Source organism: Pipra filicauda, unplaced genomic scaffold, assembly GCF_003945595.2.
Source record: "Pipra filicauda isolate LSUMZ 115617 unplaced genomic scaffold, ASM394559v2 scaffold561_size491250_pilon, whole genome shotgun sequence".
Lineage (NCBI taxonomy): Eukaryota > Metazoa > Chordata > Aves > Passeriformes > Pipridae > Pipra > Pipra filicauda.
The window spans coordinates 342,795-360,031 of NW_024104711.1; the positions used below are offsets into that span (position 1 = coordinate 342,795).

At 51.0% G+C, this 17,237-nt stretch overlaps 1 protein-coding gene across 2 annotated transcripts in view; it reads right to left on the reverse strand.

Annotated features, from left to right (window-relative positions):
* Positions 1-439: 439 nt before the first annotated feature.
* NDRG3 (NDRG family member 3) overlaps positions 440-17,237 on the reverse strand; it is a 60,991-nt gene continuing 44,193 nt past the window's right edge. Inside the window, exons 4-17 of one of the 2 annotated variants that reach the window (XM_027740413.2) lie at positions 12,730-12,835; positions 11,916-12,036; positions 11,377-11,439; positions 10,992-11,052; positions 9,258-9,344; positions 8,664-8,720; positions 7,407-7,510; positions 6,963-7,028; positions 6,477-6,528; positions 5,141-5,188; positions 4,436-4,471; positions 4,295-4,346; positions 2,475-2,513; positions 440-1,974 (exon numbers count right to left, since the gene is read on the reverse strand). In XM_027740413.2, coding sequence (XP_027596214.1) covers positions 1,796-1,974; positions 2,475-2,513; positions 4,295-4,346; positions 4,436-4,471; positions 5,141-5,188; positions 6,477-6,528; positions 6,963-7,028; positions 7,407-7,510; positions 8,664-8,720; positions 9,258-9,344; positions 10,992-11,052; positions 11,377-11,439; positions 11,916-12,036; positions 12,730-12,835 — 1,071 coding nt within the window. In that variant the 3' untranslated portion in view covers positions 440-1,795. The remainder of the gene's footprint in view (positions 1,975-2,474; positions 2,514-4,294; positions 4,347-4,435; positions 4,472-5,140; positions 5,189-6,476; positions 6,529-6,962; positions 7,029-7,406; positions 7,511-8,663; positions 8,721-9,257; positions 9,345-10,991; positions 11,053-11,376; positions 11,440-11,915; positions 12,037-12,729; positions 12,836-17,237) is intronic. The other variant, XM_027740414.2, reaches the window with a different exon arrangement.

Genomic DNA, 17,237 nt, shown 5'->3' on the forward strand with positions numbered 1-17,237 from the left:
TCCATGGATTATGGTGACACCTGACAGCAGGGCAGATGTGCCAACAGACATCCTGCTGCCACCCAAACTGCCCTCTGCCCTCTCGTGTCATGGCAGTGGCCTTGTCACAGGTTTGCAGGTTAACTCTGCTCCAGGGAGGGCAGGGGGCTCTGAGCACTGCCTGTCAGGAGGTGGTTCTTGCCTGTGTTGCAGCAAACCTGTTGTTTTGTCTCCGTTCCGGATGTTTCTAGTTGCATTTTGGTAGAGGCCAGCTCTCTCCAGCGCCCTTGGACAGCCTCTGCCAGGGGCCACTGAGCCACCAAACACATTGTCCCAGTGCAGAGGTGCCCAGTCCTCTCCCTGCCATGAGGAAGAGTTTGCCTCTTGCTGCAGGAGACACCCAGACTGGCAAACTCAGAGGGGTGCAGGTTGCCAAGAGAAACACCAGGAGCACACGGGGTAACAATGAAACTCAGTTAGTTATAGCTTTATTCAATAACTGGTACAAAGTTCCCCTCAGGCAGAGCCTCCCGGTCCCATTCCCTACCTGAAATGGAGCAGAATGTGAGCGTGACCCTGGGAGGAGTTGGCTCCCAGAGGGTCAGGGCTGGTTAGCAGTGAGGAAAGGATGTTTTGCTCATCCATCAAGACCTGCAGCAGCCTGACCACTCATCCCTTTTCTCCCATTAACACCAGACCCTGGCATGCAGCAGGTATCTGCTGTTGACCCTTGGTGACCCGGCCAGGTGTAAAAAGGCAGCAAAATTGTGAATCCCACAAAGACAGTAAGTAGTACCTGCATAGAGTGTTCACTGCTCACCCTTCTGACCTGACTCACAGGAATGTGTCATTGCTGGTTGTCACTTACATTCCTGCCCTCAGGTAACTGCACCCTGTGCAGACCCTGCCTGGGCAGCAGCAGTGGGAGGCAGAGCTGGCAGTGCAGGAGATTCTGGGATCTTCACCTGGCAAGGGGCACTGCTTCCCATTTCACAACCTGCTCAAGGTTAAAGATTCACCTGTGCCAGGGTAGAACAGTGACGACGTGTCACTGCGTCCTGCCCTTCTGCCGAGTCAGCAGAGGGTTGTGGAGGTGGTCTGGGAGCCAGGGCTGCTGGAGTTTAATCCCTTGTACTTGGTTAATAGTGCACCTTGTTAGTGGAAGTTTACTGGTAAATTATTTGCTCTTTCAGGAGGCTCAGGTAAGAAATCACTCTGCTCCTTCTTAACACACACACAGATGAGATCAAGACAGTATTCCTGACCATTTGTTTTTCTCATGGCTGCCTGGCATGTGGGAACACACAGACCTTCCAGTGGGCTCTGTGCCCCAGGCACAGCTCCATACAGAGCACTGCCTGCTCCAACACCTGGAGTGCCACATCCTTGTGGTCTTGCTTTCCCACGTCCCACCGATGCCATACCAACTGCACCACAAGGGCCCTTTAGCAGAAGCACAACTAGAAAGCAATTCTAAACCTCACAAAGCCACAGAAATTATATTTAAATGAAGAGGGGAGACAACGGCTGTCATCTGGATTGATACACAGCACAGACAGGAGGTGGCATCAGCATGTACAGTAACGGGACTTACTAAGACCGCGGAATGTCAACGAGTTTTAAAGAGGCTCTGATGCCAAGGGAATACAGAAAGGATCAAAGTAATGCCAAGTACAGACTACCAAGGAGGTGGCTGCTCGGATGGGCATGCACAGGTTAGAGAGAACAGTTAATGCCATGTTGGACAAAATGCTAGATTCTGAGTGGGTTCAGTGGGGCAAGTGGAGCTGTCTAAATCCAGAAGAGGGGCTCCTGCCTAACAGGATACTTCCATGGTTTGAGGTGCAACCTGGAGGTCAATTCCTTCTGGGGTTCCAACACTTCCTTCGCCGTGGGTGCTGGCATGGGAGCGGCTGCGGCTGCTCTCTCCGGAGCCCACGCTGGACGAGGAGTGGCTGCGGGAGCGCATCAGCCGGGTCATGCTGGCGGCCGGCACTGCAAGAGAGAGCACAGGCACTCAGACCAGGAGCAGCTCCTGGAGCCAGACCACAGTCACTGGGGCATGTCACTGGGTAAGCACAGAAAGAGCTGTACCCTTCGTGAGGAAGAAAACTCACTCTTCACCGCCAAAATTAAGTCTTTGCACGTCTAAAGCAAGATGTTTAAGGCCCAATTTCAAAAGGTCCAAGGTGAGCCAATGCCAGCAGTGTAACTGATCATTTGCAAGTGCAGTCACGGCCAGTGTCTGTGCAAACCAAGGCAGCTGTGGCATGGGTGACCTTTTGAAAGTCAGTCTCGTCACTCCAGAAAACCATGGAGCTGAAGTCATGCAACAATCAACAAAATACAAATGAAAGGTGGAAACCCATGGCACACACACGGTACAACGACCAGCCCACCCACAGCAGGACATGCTGAGACAGAGCAAAGCACCCGGAGAACAGTTCCACCCAGCACACAGAGCGGGGCCGAGGTGGACGCACGGTTGGAGGTACCTGACTCAGTGCTTAGGTGGCTGAGCTGCACATAAGGGACTGGAAACAACATGAGACAAGGAGAGGGATGAATACAGGAAAGAGCCAATTAGTTGCGGCGTGTGAGTAGTGACTGCACTGTTCCTGGGACCCCCAGACACCTTTCCTTCCGCTCCCCACTCACACCTGTGCTGAAAGCTCCCAGGATTTGTGAGAACAGCTGCTAATGAGCCCCTCAGGGAGACACCAAGCTCACCCAAAAACTCATCAGGGCAGATGTCTGCAAAGCCTTTAGCTGAAAATCACAATGCACCTGATGACATTAACTCCCCACTGCACACTGCACACCCCACACCTGCTCAACAGAGATGTTGTCTCCCTGTGTAACTCGACACAGGACAGATATCTGTGTCTTTGGGATGACAGAATCAGATTCCTGCTAAAAGCCTCCTGCAGGGCGTTACCTTCCACCTGCAGTGTCAGCACAGGAAGGTCCAGCTGCTTCAGCCAACGTACAGCAGGCACAGCTGTTGGAGAACTGGCATCTGCATTTCGAGCAGTGCCTAGCTGTGATTTGCTTCTCCCTTGTTCTCCCCAAGAGAGCCGGCCTTGCTGACCATGCTCTCCAGTTGGGAAAACTATTTTGGGACAAGCCACTACTTCTGGAAGGAGGAAATTGCCCCCGTCCTTCCTCATAGCTGCATATCCTCTTGACAAGAGAGCTGACCTCCAAAGTGATGCTGAAGTCCTTCTGATGACAGCACTTGAGACTTTGCTAACACCAGGAACACAAGAGGCATGAATGTTGGAATGCTCTCAGGTTGTGAGGCTGAGGGATCCTTCTCACACAGCATTTTGCTCTGCAGGATCAGGCGCCTCTGGCCAGCCTTGGAGAACATCAGTGTCCTGCACTGTTCCTGACTCTGAGGAAAAGCACAGAACCTCCCGCTGAGCCCTGACCATGATGTGGCAAAGAACTGCTGGCTGTGTGGAGACCATTGCAGGTGGCACAGCTGCCACGGTGGCCATGCTGAGCGGTCAGCCAGTCACACAAACCAACTCCTTCCCTAACTCCAGCTTTTGAAGCTTCATCATCCACAGAAGGGAGCTCCTGGCCCCAGCAGGTGAGATAGGGCTGCTGCAGTGCACGGAGAAGCCCTTCTCCTGACATCCCCCAGTAGCAAAGCCCTTCTCAGAGGTAAAGGAGCCCTTCTCCTCCAGTCTCCCAGAAGCACCAAGGGAGAGAGCTGAGCAGCTGTTAACCTGACACACTCAGGTGACAGTGACTTCTGCCTCTAAGCACAGGGAGGAAGCCAGAGGGCAGGGCATGCACTGGCTCAAAGCACAGCTCTCTTTGGGCTCCCTGGGTGTCTCAGAAGTCACCCAGCTCCCTGTTCAGCCATTAGAGGGATTCGTTCCGGGCTATTGCTTATCCCTAGTGAGAGTCTGAGAGAAACAGGAACATCTGAGGAGAAAGGGAAGAGCCCTCATGTCCCCGTCCCAGCTGTGGGGCTGCACCCTCCTTCCCCTTAGAGGAGGTTTGCACAGAAGAGTTGCTGTTCTTGGGAACACAATTTTCTAGAGTGGCACAAAGACGGACTGACAAGGTTTTACCAACACCAGCAACCAAAAAGGAGTCACCAACACATGTCAGGGAACAACACTGGTTTGCTAAGGCTTGTCTGCACACTAGTTGATTTTCCAGCATGGATGGATCTCCTGGCAACCACACTAGATCAGGGGTAGGGACACAGATGCCAGTGGGCTTGGATGGACCAGAAAGGCTGAGTTCCCTTCATGACAACCCTGCTCCAAACCACAAAACTATGTTTGTCACTTACTGTAGCCCATTCCCTGCACAAAGTACTTGAAGGCTTCAGTCAGCTTGCCGGGCTGTGGAAACAGAGAGGGTGGCTTTAGTGCAAGCAGAACAAAGGGCTCTGTACCATCCAAGTGCCCTGGGAGAGCCAGGTGTGTCTCACCTGAACCACCTGGGGCAAGCCCCCGCAGTCGGCCATCTGCAAGAGGAAACAAAAGGCAGGTTGAGCTGTCCTTCCCACCCCAGGAGGACAATCCCACACCACACCAGCCCTGCCCACCCGCCAGCGCTGAGAGCACCATCCTGGTGCTTCTGTCACCTCACCTCTACTGTGGCTTCTGTCACTTCACCTCTACAGCTGGAGCAAGGCTGGGTGCCAGACCTTTTGGGACCTGCTGCTGAGGGAACCCCACACCTTGGAGGCCACGCTACCAAGCGATCTCAGGCCACTCTGTAGAAGGCCAGCAGTGACCCTCCACCACCTCTGCTTCCCCAGCCACTCTGCCCAAATCTGCCACTTTGCACTGCCATGTAGCAGCTGTCTGCACACTGCAGGGCCGTAGGGGAGGGGGCAAGGACTGGAAAAGGGAATTTGTTGCTGCAGAGCACAGGGTGGAGGCAGGGCACCTCTGTTAACTCTCAGCAGGTCTTCCCTGCCGGTTAAGCTGGCTGTAAAGCAGGGATTCAGGAACCCCCTGACAAACTCTTCCCTCCCAGCTCTGGCTGCACGGAGGAGAGAACACACTCTAAATGACTGTCTACAAACTTCTTAAAGCCAAATGCACGGAAGGCAAAAACCTAAGTGGAGCTGGGCTCAGCACAACCCGTGTCTTTGTGCAGGCCAGAATGATTCTGGAGTGGCACTCGCCTTCAGAAGGGTTGTTTTGGTTGGATCAAGACGTGAATTGCATTCCACCTAGAATAAAAGGAGAGAGGGACATGGTATCACACAGAAAACTTGAAGAGTCAGATGTAAAATGCAGGGCAGCTGCCCCAGAGGCAGTGGCTGTCTTCAGCGATGGGAGTCTCTCTGGGGCCAGGAAGGACTGAGCAAGAAAGCGGAGAGCCTGTAGGAAGAGAACAATGAATAAAAGATCCAGGGAGGAATGCCAGGTGTTCCATCCAAGGGATCTTGTGATGACAGTTGTGACTTCAAGTGAAATCACTCCCTGCTTTTGCAATGCACCATGAAACCCTGGAGCACCTTCTGGGCTCTGACAGCAAGGGAGGGAAGGAGACTTCTGCACAGTGCAGCATGAGGGACATCACTTAGTCCCCTGGCCAGAGAAGGAGGCCATGGCCTCTGTAAGGCTGTTGCAAAGAGGGAATAGGTGGGGGGCATATAGGGAAAGCAACCTCAGCAGGGGAGGTTATCATGGGCTGGGAACCTGGGCAGCCAGACAGTCACACCAAGATGCAGAAGACCTTACCCTGTACCCATGCTGTGGTCAGGAAGCAATGGGAATCCTCAGGGATAGTATCCTAGCAAAGCCAAAACTTGCAGACTTTGTTTCAGGCTTCCAGATCAAACAGACTGACGAAAAGGCAATAGGCCATAGCCAGAAAATGCCCTCCATGCACGTTTCCTAGGTCCAAGCTACTGCTTTAATAGATTCCTACACTCTTCCATGGTTTTAGACAACTGCTTTTGTTCATGACCTCCTGGTCTCCCCACGATCACTGGCTGGCAGGGAGGAGCAACATCCACCACAACCCCACTGCACTGTGCCATGCCCCATTTACAGCTGTGCTGGGAGGGAAGTGGGTTATGGGTGTCTGCAGAGGACAACAGGAAGGAGATGCTCCTAAGTGCTGCCTTCCCGATGATGCAGTGCTTTAACAGAGCTCTATGGGACTCCACACCACAGGAATTGGAGTCACACTGGATATTTTTAATCTCCTGGTAGCCTCAGTGTAACAGCAAGAGAACAGCAATTCACAACTCAAACCAAACTGCAGGCAAAGGACACGTGGTCCAGAACAGGGTCCTTTGCATCACATGTCGAGTACGGCGCTCATTCTGATCCTGCCATTCTCACCTCGGAGCTGCTCCGAGGGCCACTGAGTAGCTGAGGGACTAGAAAAGAGCCTGGGACAAAGAGCCACTGTCTGTGACTGATTCTGGGCAAGGTGAAAGCACCGCAGGGTTGCTCAGTGAGTCGTGGGGTTAATGTCACGAGAGGAAAGCGTCCATGGGTACGTACCACTGCTTCCACGGCAGGAGAGTTGTCACCAACGACGAGCAAGGCAGGGCACCTGGTCAAAAACCAAAACAGATGTGTTGCAGTGCATCGAAGGGATTCCTGAGAAGGTTGAGCTCTGTGAACCAACAGCCTCATGAAAAGTTAACAAAAAAAGCATATATCTCAGCATTTTGTTGCACCAAAACATTCTCCAGGGCTTGCACACACACCCGTACTGTCTCCTCTGCATACACCACCTGCCACTGCTGCTGCTCACATGTGCTCTGACCCTGCCTTCTGGAGAATCTCAGGGTGTTCTTAATGAGAGGGCTTCCAGACACCTCTGTGCCCCACTGCAGATGACAGTCCTGCACTGCAGCCCAAGACTGTCCCAGACTGTCCCAGACAGTCTTTCCAGTGCTTGGGCTTGGTGGGGTTCTTGCTGAGAAAGCAACAGCATCTTTTCTGCTGTCAGTAACTGAGACAGGCTGATCCAGAGCAACTTACTTGAGTGTTTTTGCAGTTGTTTCATTGACACCAACAACCGGTCTCTCAATTTCCAGGTCTTTACGACTGAAAGATAAAACATAACAATTCTCCATCAAATCTGCAGAGGAAACTGGTTATCATGGGAGCACACAAAATCCAACCATGAGTGCAGCAGGTTATCACTCCCTGTGTTATGCCATGAGCAAGAGCCCCAGCAGTCATCCCCAGGAAATAGGATCCACACTCTCATGGCATTGCTGTGTGCCCAGAGATGAACTACTGAGGTGTCACAGGGTCTGTGGGCAGACATGAGGGCTGGGTTTGGCTCAGGATAACAGCTGAAGACTAGGCTTAGGACAAAGGTTCCCCTGACATGATATCCAGTAGGATAATACATATGGCAGCACATCTACTGAGCAGGGAAGCTATGGGAGCAGTCTCAGGCAAAAAGCTATCCTGTACCTGTTGTATGAGGTGAGGAACAGCTGAAGGTTATCCTGGTTAATGTCCTGTGCGATATGAAGCCTGTATGTTTGGATCAAATCTAGATTTGCCTGCAGTTCCTCCTGTACAAAAGCAGAAGGATTGAAAGACAGGAAAAAATATTTTTCACAAGTAAAGAAACAATAGTCATAAAAATACTGAAGCATTAAAGTGCCTCATTCCCTGTGAGTAGTGAGACAGAGGGCAGCGACTCCAGAGTGCATCAGTACCCAGGAGACAGGAGGGGTATGTGACATGCCTGGCACCTGCCATGCTTTGGTAATGTGACTATGGTTTTACAACTGGCAGCACTCATCTGCTGCAAGAGTAGAGGTATCCTGAGATGGGGTAAGTTAACTCCCAAGCCTTGGTAATGTTTACACAGACACAAATCACTCTGGGTTAGGAAGGTCTTCCGCTGATGCTTAACGTTCAAGAAGCAAAGCTTTATAGGTAGGCAACAAGACTGGGACCAAAGGAAAGTTCAATTCCAACACCCAGTTCTAAGAAGAAACTGCATTCCTAGAGAGACAGAGACAGAGAGCAGGGAATGCAAGGAATTCACATAGAGTGAAGGGGCCCAAGAGCAGGAAGAGAACAGCATGTGCCCTGAGCAGGAGGAAGGTGTGCCAGAGAAGGAAGCACTCCTTCCAGGGTTGATGTACTGCAGGAGGGCTCCAGATCAGGAACTGATTTGCTGTGTGTCATATACAGTGTGTACAAGGCATAGGCCCTGCCATTGCCCAGAGGGAGGGAGACAGCTCATTGCTGTATCCAAAGTTTTCCGGAGGGGCTGGTTTGCCTCTCCTGAAACTGAAAGGGAAGATGAAGAGCAGAATGCAGCAGGTCAACATCTGGACGCATACAAGATACCACTGTCAGATCCAGCTGATCTGTGGTATCTTGAACTCAAACTCCAAAGGCTTCCATGCTGGCTACAGAGAACTGGCTGCCACTTGTTTCTGCAGGCAGTGGCCAGGGAACCGCAAGGAGTTCTGCCACTAGTGTGTGGGACACTATTTCCATAGCATGCCCAGAGACAGTCAGGGCAGGGGTGAGGATGTGGTGCTCCCTGCAGCATGTAAACCCCAGTGTGAGCCTGACACACAGAGAAGATGGTACTACCTGTGGCAACCCTTAGCTGATGGACCTGAGCTATTTGGGAGCAGCTACATACAGAAGTTAGAGCTCCGTGTACAGTTGCATGGGCAACATTAACACCTGCTGGGTACTTACATGGCCAAAATGATGCGCCAAGACAATATCCACTATGTTGGTTGTCCAGCCTGAAAACTGAAGAGTGACTGTGAATGAGGAGGAGGAAGAGTAACTGGGAAATACAGTTTCATTACACATTCCAAAGCAACTCCTCAGAGTAAAGAAAATAACAAGTGATAGAAGATACAAACGCCTGAAGTTTTGGATGGGCATGCAAAGCTTCAAAGAAACATGTGCACACACAACATAGCTCTCCAGAAACCTGGAACCTTAAATAACTGCAAGAGGCCACAATAATTAAGAGATCCATTCAATCTCAGTCAAATGAAGCTGCAAGCAAGAGTACTAAATCCGAGGAAAGCTGAGTGCTTTAGAGCCACTCACCTCCAAGCAGTTTATCTGCATCTCTTGTTCACATATGATCACACCCACCCCTGCTCCTATGGCTGAGGCCACACTACACCCAGACTGAGAATGCAGCAGGGACAGAAACCAGATTTTACAGTTCTTGCCAGAAATGGACAAATTCCTGTATTCTGTCCTTTTTTCTTACTTTACACACTGCTCAGTAAGTGCTGCGGAGAGCAGATGTGCGGGGAAGCAGAATCTCACCTTGGATGCTGCCCAGTCAATCCATCCCTTTGCACATGGATCAACATTAATAAGAACGAGTCCCTCCACCAGGTCGGGGTGGCTGAGCTGTGAGGAGAGAGCACAGGCACACTCAGAAGGATCATTCAGCCCACATGAGGAAAAATGGCTGGTGCAGCAGCTGGAAAGCTTCTTGCAAAAGGTGTAGGACAGTGAAATGCAGACAAAGTGGGGAGCTCCTCTGTGCAGGGCAGCCATCGGCTCCCAGCCAGACTGGACTCGATTCGGCCATGGCACAGAGGGGCCAAGTGCTCCACAGCCCTGCAGTCCCAGCAGGCCTTGGCAGTGCCTCCTGGGGACCTCGGGCAGCTGCAGGTCCTGCTGAGGCCCTGTGTGTCTCAGGGCTGGGAGCACTGACGCTCTCTGCTCCAATCCAGCACAACTGTGAAGAACCTGGACAAGCTCCTGTGCCCGGAGAGCAACTCCTTCCACTCCTCAAGAAAGAGGCAGTCTCCCAGTGGAGATGGGGCAAATGGCAAAGAAGTTGGTGCTGAGGCTCCCAAGTCCCTGCAGCCTGGGCAAAGGCCTGGCAAGCGTGAGCTGCAGGGGCACCTGCTCCATAGACAGCACCTCTGCTGCCCCCCAGCCTGCAAACACCCCTTCCCCTGCTCCATCCTGGCCCCCCCAAAACCCTGCAGTGTAACTCAGGCTGTGTGTGGGGGAAACATGGGTACACAGCACTTATGACAACTGCTTGCAAACACAAACGCAGCAATCTAATGCAACCAGCCACCTCTGAGCTCTGGGCTCACTCCAAGGCTGAGATTCTATGGCAGTTCTCCTGCTCCATTGTACAGATTGGTGAAGCAGAAGGAAACACCCCTGTGCTCAGCAGGAAACTGCCTACAGCCCAGGAAACATGGCAAGGGCTTTGTGGCACTTCACTGTGCTGAGCACAAAGGCTGATTTGCACGAGCTCTTCTTTTGCAGGGCTGAAAACCACACAAGATACAGAAAGCAAAGAACAGCCAAATACCAGTGCCTCACACTGCCCCAGGCTCAACCCTGACTGGAGGGAATGGGAAGCAGAGAACTTTGTGTAGGAGGGGCAGCTGCCCAGCACAGGGGCTTTAAGAAACAATAATGGCCTAAATAATTGACAACTCTCTGCAATCAATAACCTAAAGAAAATTTTACTGAAAATGTCAGATTTCTGGTTTTTTTTAACACTATCTCTGAAAGACTCAGGCAAATTCCTGGGCTGTTAAACGATGCCCACTGATTTCACATAAACACTGCACTAGAGAGAAATGTGTAAGCAGGTACTAAGATAAAGACAGCACACTTTTATCTAAGGGTGGAGTACAAAATCCTCTTCCTTCCAGTGACAAAGCACATTCCTCATCAGCACTGGTTTGCAGTACATCACATCAATTCTTTGGTGTCACAAACACTGGACACAACACATAGTAATGCAGGCAGTCTCTGTGAACACTCAAGGCTGGCTATTCCTAGCAGTCAGAATGGGCTCTGATGACTCAAAAGCATCACGCTGCAGTCTTTCCACACCTGGCATAGTTTCAGAGTAACTTTGACTGCTCCAACATAACCATCTGGCCGGAGGTAGCTCTCCCAGGGCTCCCTGCAGCCCTGCTGTAATTACTAACTGCTACTTTGCCCCTGCCCCACACACTGCCTGTTTGATCAGTGAGGACCACAGCTCACAGGAGTCACAAGCAATGAAGAGATACTTACTGCACACCTGCTGAGGACATAAGCACCAGCTCCCAGGCCAATCCCAATGAAGCTTTTCAGGCTGAAATACAGGCATTTCACAGTCAACAACACTAACTTAGCTCAGCTGAAGCATCCCTAGTGGCAAAGCCTTTCCCCTCTCTGCATCCAGCTGTGCACTTATGGCTCGTTTTCAAAACGACCCAGCAATGATGCAGCAGCCTTAAATTGCCTCAGGTAGCAGACAGTGTTCCCAGCACAGAACTAGACAGGGGCACACTGCTTGGGAGATGCTCAGGCCTCTTGGGACACCTCAGTGAGCACTTCAGATGTGGCAAGCAGAGGCACAGGTACGTGCTAGAATGGCTGTCTCCAGCTGGCTCATCCCTTTTCCTTTCAGACTTACTTCAGGTGCGTCAGAACAGCAGGTAACATTTCAGCCAGTTCATCCATACTGGGATACTGGTACCTGAAAACCAAGAGAGCATCTCCAAATACAGCTCAATAAAGATTACCTTCCAGTTCTACCCGAGGTAGGAACATCTGACAGGCATGTGCACAGGTTATTAATTTGCAATGATACTGTGTGTTCCAGCCAACTGCGTGGATCCCATCCCTCAGAACAAGACTAACAGAGCTGTGGTCTTTTGGGCAGTCAGATTTCTGTGGCAGGATGGACAGACGAAATGCCAGCTTGACTGCAGTGTGCTGGGCTCATGCTCAAGTCAGACAGCTGGTACCAGACTCACCACTAGTGAGGGCTTTACCCATGTCTCAGTAATTAGAAAGTTCCCTGACTGCCCCTTGGGAAGCCTCCTCATCTTGCCATTTCCTCTGCTCCTGAGAGCTGCCTCCCACTACACTCAACCTGGCAGTCCCAGCTGGCACAAAGGGGGTGCCACTTCAGTACAGACTGAACAACACAGGTCTCTGCAGAGCTCTTACCCAGACGGGAATGGGGGGGCTCCTTCCTGCTGGCCTGGTGCATCCACATGGCACACAGCAAAATGCTGGGTAATCTCTTGCATGTCTTCGAAGTTAAAGAATGCGTTAAAACAGGATTTGTCTGCAACAACAACAAAACAAAATGAGACATTTCCTGAAGTTCTATTGCAATCCACCCTCCAAACACATGGCATACACCTGCAGGAGCTCAAGCCCCCCCAGGCCCACGGGGCAGAGGGTGCTGGATGGCGTGTGCTGCTGTGCCTCAAAACTGCAACATAGCAGCAAGTCCCAGCAAAGGAACTGCCACGACTGGAGGGCAGACAAACAGCCCAGCCTGCGTGCTCCAGAAAGTAGGGCCCTGTTCCTGGTACTCACAGTACCAGGAGGTACTCACAGTACCAGGACGAGCACCTGTGTGAACGTAACAGCACGTGTTGGGTGGGAAGACATGTTGAAAGAGAACTGAGCCTGCTAGAACATTACACTACTTCTGCAGCCTTGTAGAAGGGACTTGCTCACCTGCCCAGCACCCAGGGAAAGGAGACACTATCACACAGTGCAACAGGTCAGACAGAGCATTATAGTGTGTTGGGTGGACCTATTTCCACCTTTCCACCTTGGCCCTACCTTTCAAGGGCTGTTGGAATGGACAGGGCATGCCACATGTTCTCTCTCCCTCTCTCTCCTGCAGACCTTTATCTTTTCACCCTGGAATGACCTCAGCTCCAGGTCAGGCCTGCTGCTCCCCACACTTAAAAGCAAATACCACAAACAATCACTTTTTCAGGGTCCTGGGAATGCAAGGGCTTACGGTTGAGGCCAATGTCATGGTATGTGAGGATGACAGGTCTGTTCCCCTTGGGTGTGCCCCGCATGGTGACATGAACCACTCCAAAAGCTGTCTCAATGTCATGTTCCTGCAGAGAGAGAAGAAGGAGCCTCAGTGTTATGTGTGCTGCCTGCACCACAGGAAACCTAACTGAAGGCCAACAGCAAGGGCCTCATCCCCACTTCAGCACTGCTCTCCTACCGACAGTACAGCTTTTGCAATCACAGAACGGTTTGGGTTGGAAGGGATCTTAAACACCATCTCATTCCACCTCCTGGCCACATGCAGGGACACCTTCCACTAGATCAGGCTGCTCCAAGACCTGTCCAACCTGGCCAATCCACAGCCCTGCCAAATCTCTCTGTCCAATTCCTCTGTACAACCGCTGCCCAAAGCAGGTTGCTTTTGTTGAGATGTGTGAAGGGTCCGGGCCTGCATCTTCCCATGACCAAGATCTCATTTCCGTGGCTTTCAGTGATGTTGCTGCACTGTAGCAGAGCTGGGTGTCACATGTGCAGCTGTGTCTAGGGACTCATAGCATCACGAATGCAGCTCCACTTCCACAGCCAAGCCTTTGTTCCCCAGCTGGTGACCTCTCTCCAACACACCAGCTTACAAGTCTCTTGCCAGTGCACCCCCCAATGCACCCCCTTGGCATCATCCTGTCCATGGCTGGTGGGAGGGGACATAGCAATGCCCAAGAGGCTGGCAGCCTCTGGGGACCATGTACCAGAGTGTTTGGGAAACAGCACAACACAGAGCAGGCAAATGGGACAGCAAAGGGACCCAGGCTCTGCAGATCCCATCACTGCCCGCCTGTGAGGTTGCTCCCATCCACACAGGAGCAAGTGGCAGCTTTTCCTTTCAACAGCAGTAAAAATGAAAGATCCAGACACACACATATGTGTTCTCCCAGGCTGCCTGTCTACTGCAGCCCCACTTTGGCCATTTGGCCAAGACCCCTCAGCTCTTGCCCATGCTGCTGCATTAGTGTCTGCTGACCTGTACCCCAGGGAAGGCTGAGAACTGTACCTCAGCCAAACACTTTTTTCCATTATACCAGGTTTGGTAATGTGACACTGAATCACCCCCAGTGCCTCTGGCAGCTGGCACCAGTATGGAAGGTTATGCTGGTTTCCAGCTGGGCATCAGTGGAGCAGTTTCACGACCTGTTTCATGATTAATTGCCAGCCAAACCATGTGTCTTTTCCCAAATATCAAGAGCTTTTTGCACTGTGCCTTATGTCAGACAGCAAGAGGAGCACGAGGTCTCCTGGTACCTCTTCAGTTTCTGTCCGGTGCAGAAATAAGCCACAGCCTCATAACGACACGTGCAGAAGTGCCCACAACATTGTCCAAGTTGAACTAAAATAGCTGCAAACACAGTGAGACAAACACTGATCTGGGATAACTATGGACTTTGGAAAAGCTGTGGAGATGGCAGGGAGGCTGGGTACACAACATCATCTTTAAGTCCCTTCTCTCATCTACGGAAATCAAAGGAGAGACTTACAGACACTATAAAAAGCACCAATTACTTTCTTCATATTAAAACGGCATCTGCTGAGGAAAAAGCCTCATGGTTCACCCTGAAGTAAGGACATTACACCTCAAAAACATGTTTTACTAGTTTACATGAAGCATGTGAAGTATGTTTTTGAAACAGTAATTTCCAATACCCTGAAAGTCATTAAACCAAATACAGGACTGGTGAGAGTACCTGGCTTGCAGCACACCAGAAATTCACTTCACCTCCCTTTTCTGGGCACTCTGAAGGCCAGTTATGGGCCAGACTGATTTAGTTCTTGCAGCGGAAGACCTTCCTTCCCCCAGCTGTGCTTCTTTTCAAGGGCTCCAAAGCCTATCCCCTTCCCCCAAAAGTGTGGCAACAGGAGAGCTGCCACAGTTAAATCACCTGAGGTAGTCTGAAGCCTTCTGGAGCTTGGCTTTGAAGGATTTGTGAAGACACCTCTGACTGGGGCTGGGGTTTACCTGCATGCAGCTGTTGCACTGTGCACATGCAGAAGCTGGAGTACCTACTTACACAGCAGCAGAGACCTCTCTGCAGGCGAGGTTACCCAGCCTGATGCTCACATGGAGGGGGCAGGACAGGACTAGTCTGTGTGGGTAAAGTGAGCATGTGTCCATGTGGCAGGAGTGCCCGCCCTCATGGCAAGGCTGCACAAGGCAGCCCAGGGCACAGCCTCTGCTTCCTGAGCTTCCAGAAAACCCCCAGCTCTGCCCCTTGGCCATGTCTCGGCTCTCGGGGCTGCTCTGCTGAGCTGGGCAAAGCCCTGTCCTGCACAGCCACAGCACTGGCCCCCAGTTTAGTGCTCTCCAAGCCTGCAGGTGTTAACAAGCCCTTTAACAATAAAGTGGCAACTTTTGGAGGCCAGGAGTGGTGACTGGCAGTGCTGGTGGCTGGAATGGTGAAACACAGGGAACTCATGGAAGAGCCCAGCCAGTGCCAAAGCAACCGGAGCTGGCAACCCCCGTCTGCACTTCCCTATGCCCCTGAGCTCACCAAGGCCTGGACTGCCATTAAAAGCAGGTCTGCCTGCCAGCTCTGGCACTTGCTGGGCTCTTCCATAAGCAGCTTTAACTCACTGAGCTGGTAGGGAACTATCCAGTTGCCCTTTTCTTTTTTTTTTTTTTTTTTTTTTAATCTTACTTTGTTAGACTTCTGCCAGGTCAGTGAGTTAAGAAGCTCACAGAGAGGTCTGGCAAATGCTGTTGTGGCTCAGAGCCCAAGGGGAGTGCAGAAGGAATAACAAGCCCTGAGCACGAGGCCGGTTAAACTGACTCATGGCTTGTGTGGGGGGACTAGGGAGGGTCTAAGGCAGCAGCAAAAGGTCAACTATCAAACAGAAGCACAAAACCTAAACTGAGGGAACAGTGAGAAAGGCACAGAAAGCAACAAAAGAGCTGGTGACATTTTAAAAAGTCTGCACTACAGTCTTTTCTGGAATTACACTGAAACTCACTGCTCAGGTCACACCTGCCTTCACTAGGTGAGCTACAGGACAAGGTACTAGAAACAGAAACACCCACTTCCCTTCAGAGCCTCTGCCACACTGCAGCACCCTGCACTTCTGTTTTCTGAAGCTGAGCTTGGGTCTCAGCTCTCTAGTAGGAAAGGAGAAGAGTTTCCTTGAGCTAATAATTAATCCTTGCTCTCCTGCTTACTTTGACATTGCTAACTGTGTAAACTGTGATTTGGGGAAATGAGACAGTTTGTTGAGAAGAGGTTTTCCATGTCCCCACTGGGCACCAGCCCAATCTGAAGGGGACTTCCCTGGCTACTCCTTCAGTCACATTAGTGATTCCAATACAGGGAATGTCCACTGAAGATGGAAGCAACATGAGAAATCCCATCTTTGAGAAATCCCATCTTAAAAAATCCTAGGAAGCAGAACTTTAAAAAGTTTAAGATGCTAAATCTGCAAACTTCTTACTCTGCCCTATACAGTGACAATGCCTAAGACTGGTAGTGCTTAAGATTATTTCTTATTTCTCTTGCTAGTTTCCAGGCAGGGTGGAAATCCTCCTCCTGAGAAGCAGCTTCCCTCCTCTAGTTAAAGCATTTTACTTATTGAAGGGTTTTTCCAAGCTCTACAAAGGAAGCAGCAGTCACTAAAATTGAGATAAGGGTTTCTACCTTCACTTTTTTAGCTACAAATCAGCTATCACGCTGCTATCTTTTTCAAGATTATCTGGAGAGACAAGACCGAGTTTCACCGCCAACTTCCCTATGGGCAATCAGTAGGAAATGTCAGGTTTTCCAGTGAACTCCATTTTCTCTGAAACTTTGCCCTTTTGTCTCAACCTCTGATTGCAAAGGACAAAATAATTTTCAGATGTCACACAATTAGAGCACACATGACTCCCCTGTCACTGTTTGTCTCCACAACAGCTCTACCACATATCAAAGCCACAGGACAGCACGAGACAGAGGCTTAAAAAAGAGCCTAGGTATCACACTTTGGATATCTACACTTATAAGATACAACTGCTACCTTGAACTGCCCCCCCAAAAGTTATTATTTTGTTACATTATTACTGGCTTACTACTCTCCCAAACATGGAGCAGAATAACCCAGTTACAGCAGGCACCAGAGCACTCAGTGAGAGAACAGCAGCTTGTCTGGCTGCACCCAGAGTCCTTGCCAAACGCGATTCCTTCACATCTTTTTTGTAGACACCCTTCCCAGCCCCCCAGCGAGGTGGCCTGCCTGTGTCACCCCGTGTCACTGCCTCCATAACCACTGCCCAATTCCAAACACCAACTCGGCATGTTTTCTCCTGGTATTTGCCTATTGCTCATGTAGAAGTGTTGAGTTGGAAAGTATCAGACACCTAGACTCTGGCATGCTTGGTTTCTTCCTAGCCTCTGCTCAGGGCAGCTTTGACACATTGCGTCAGTGTAGCCTGAGCAGAGACTCAAGGGGTGTTACCTTGCAGCTGTGTAACTCCAGCTACTGTCTGAACAC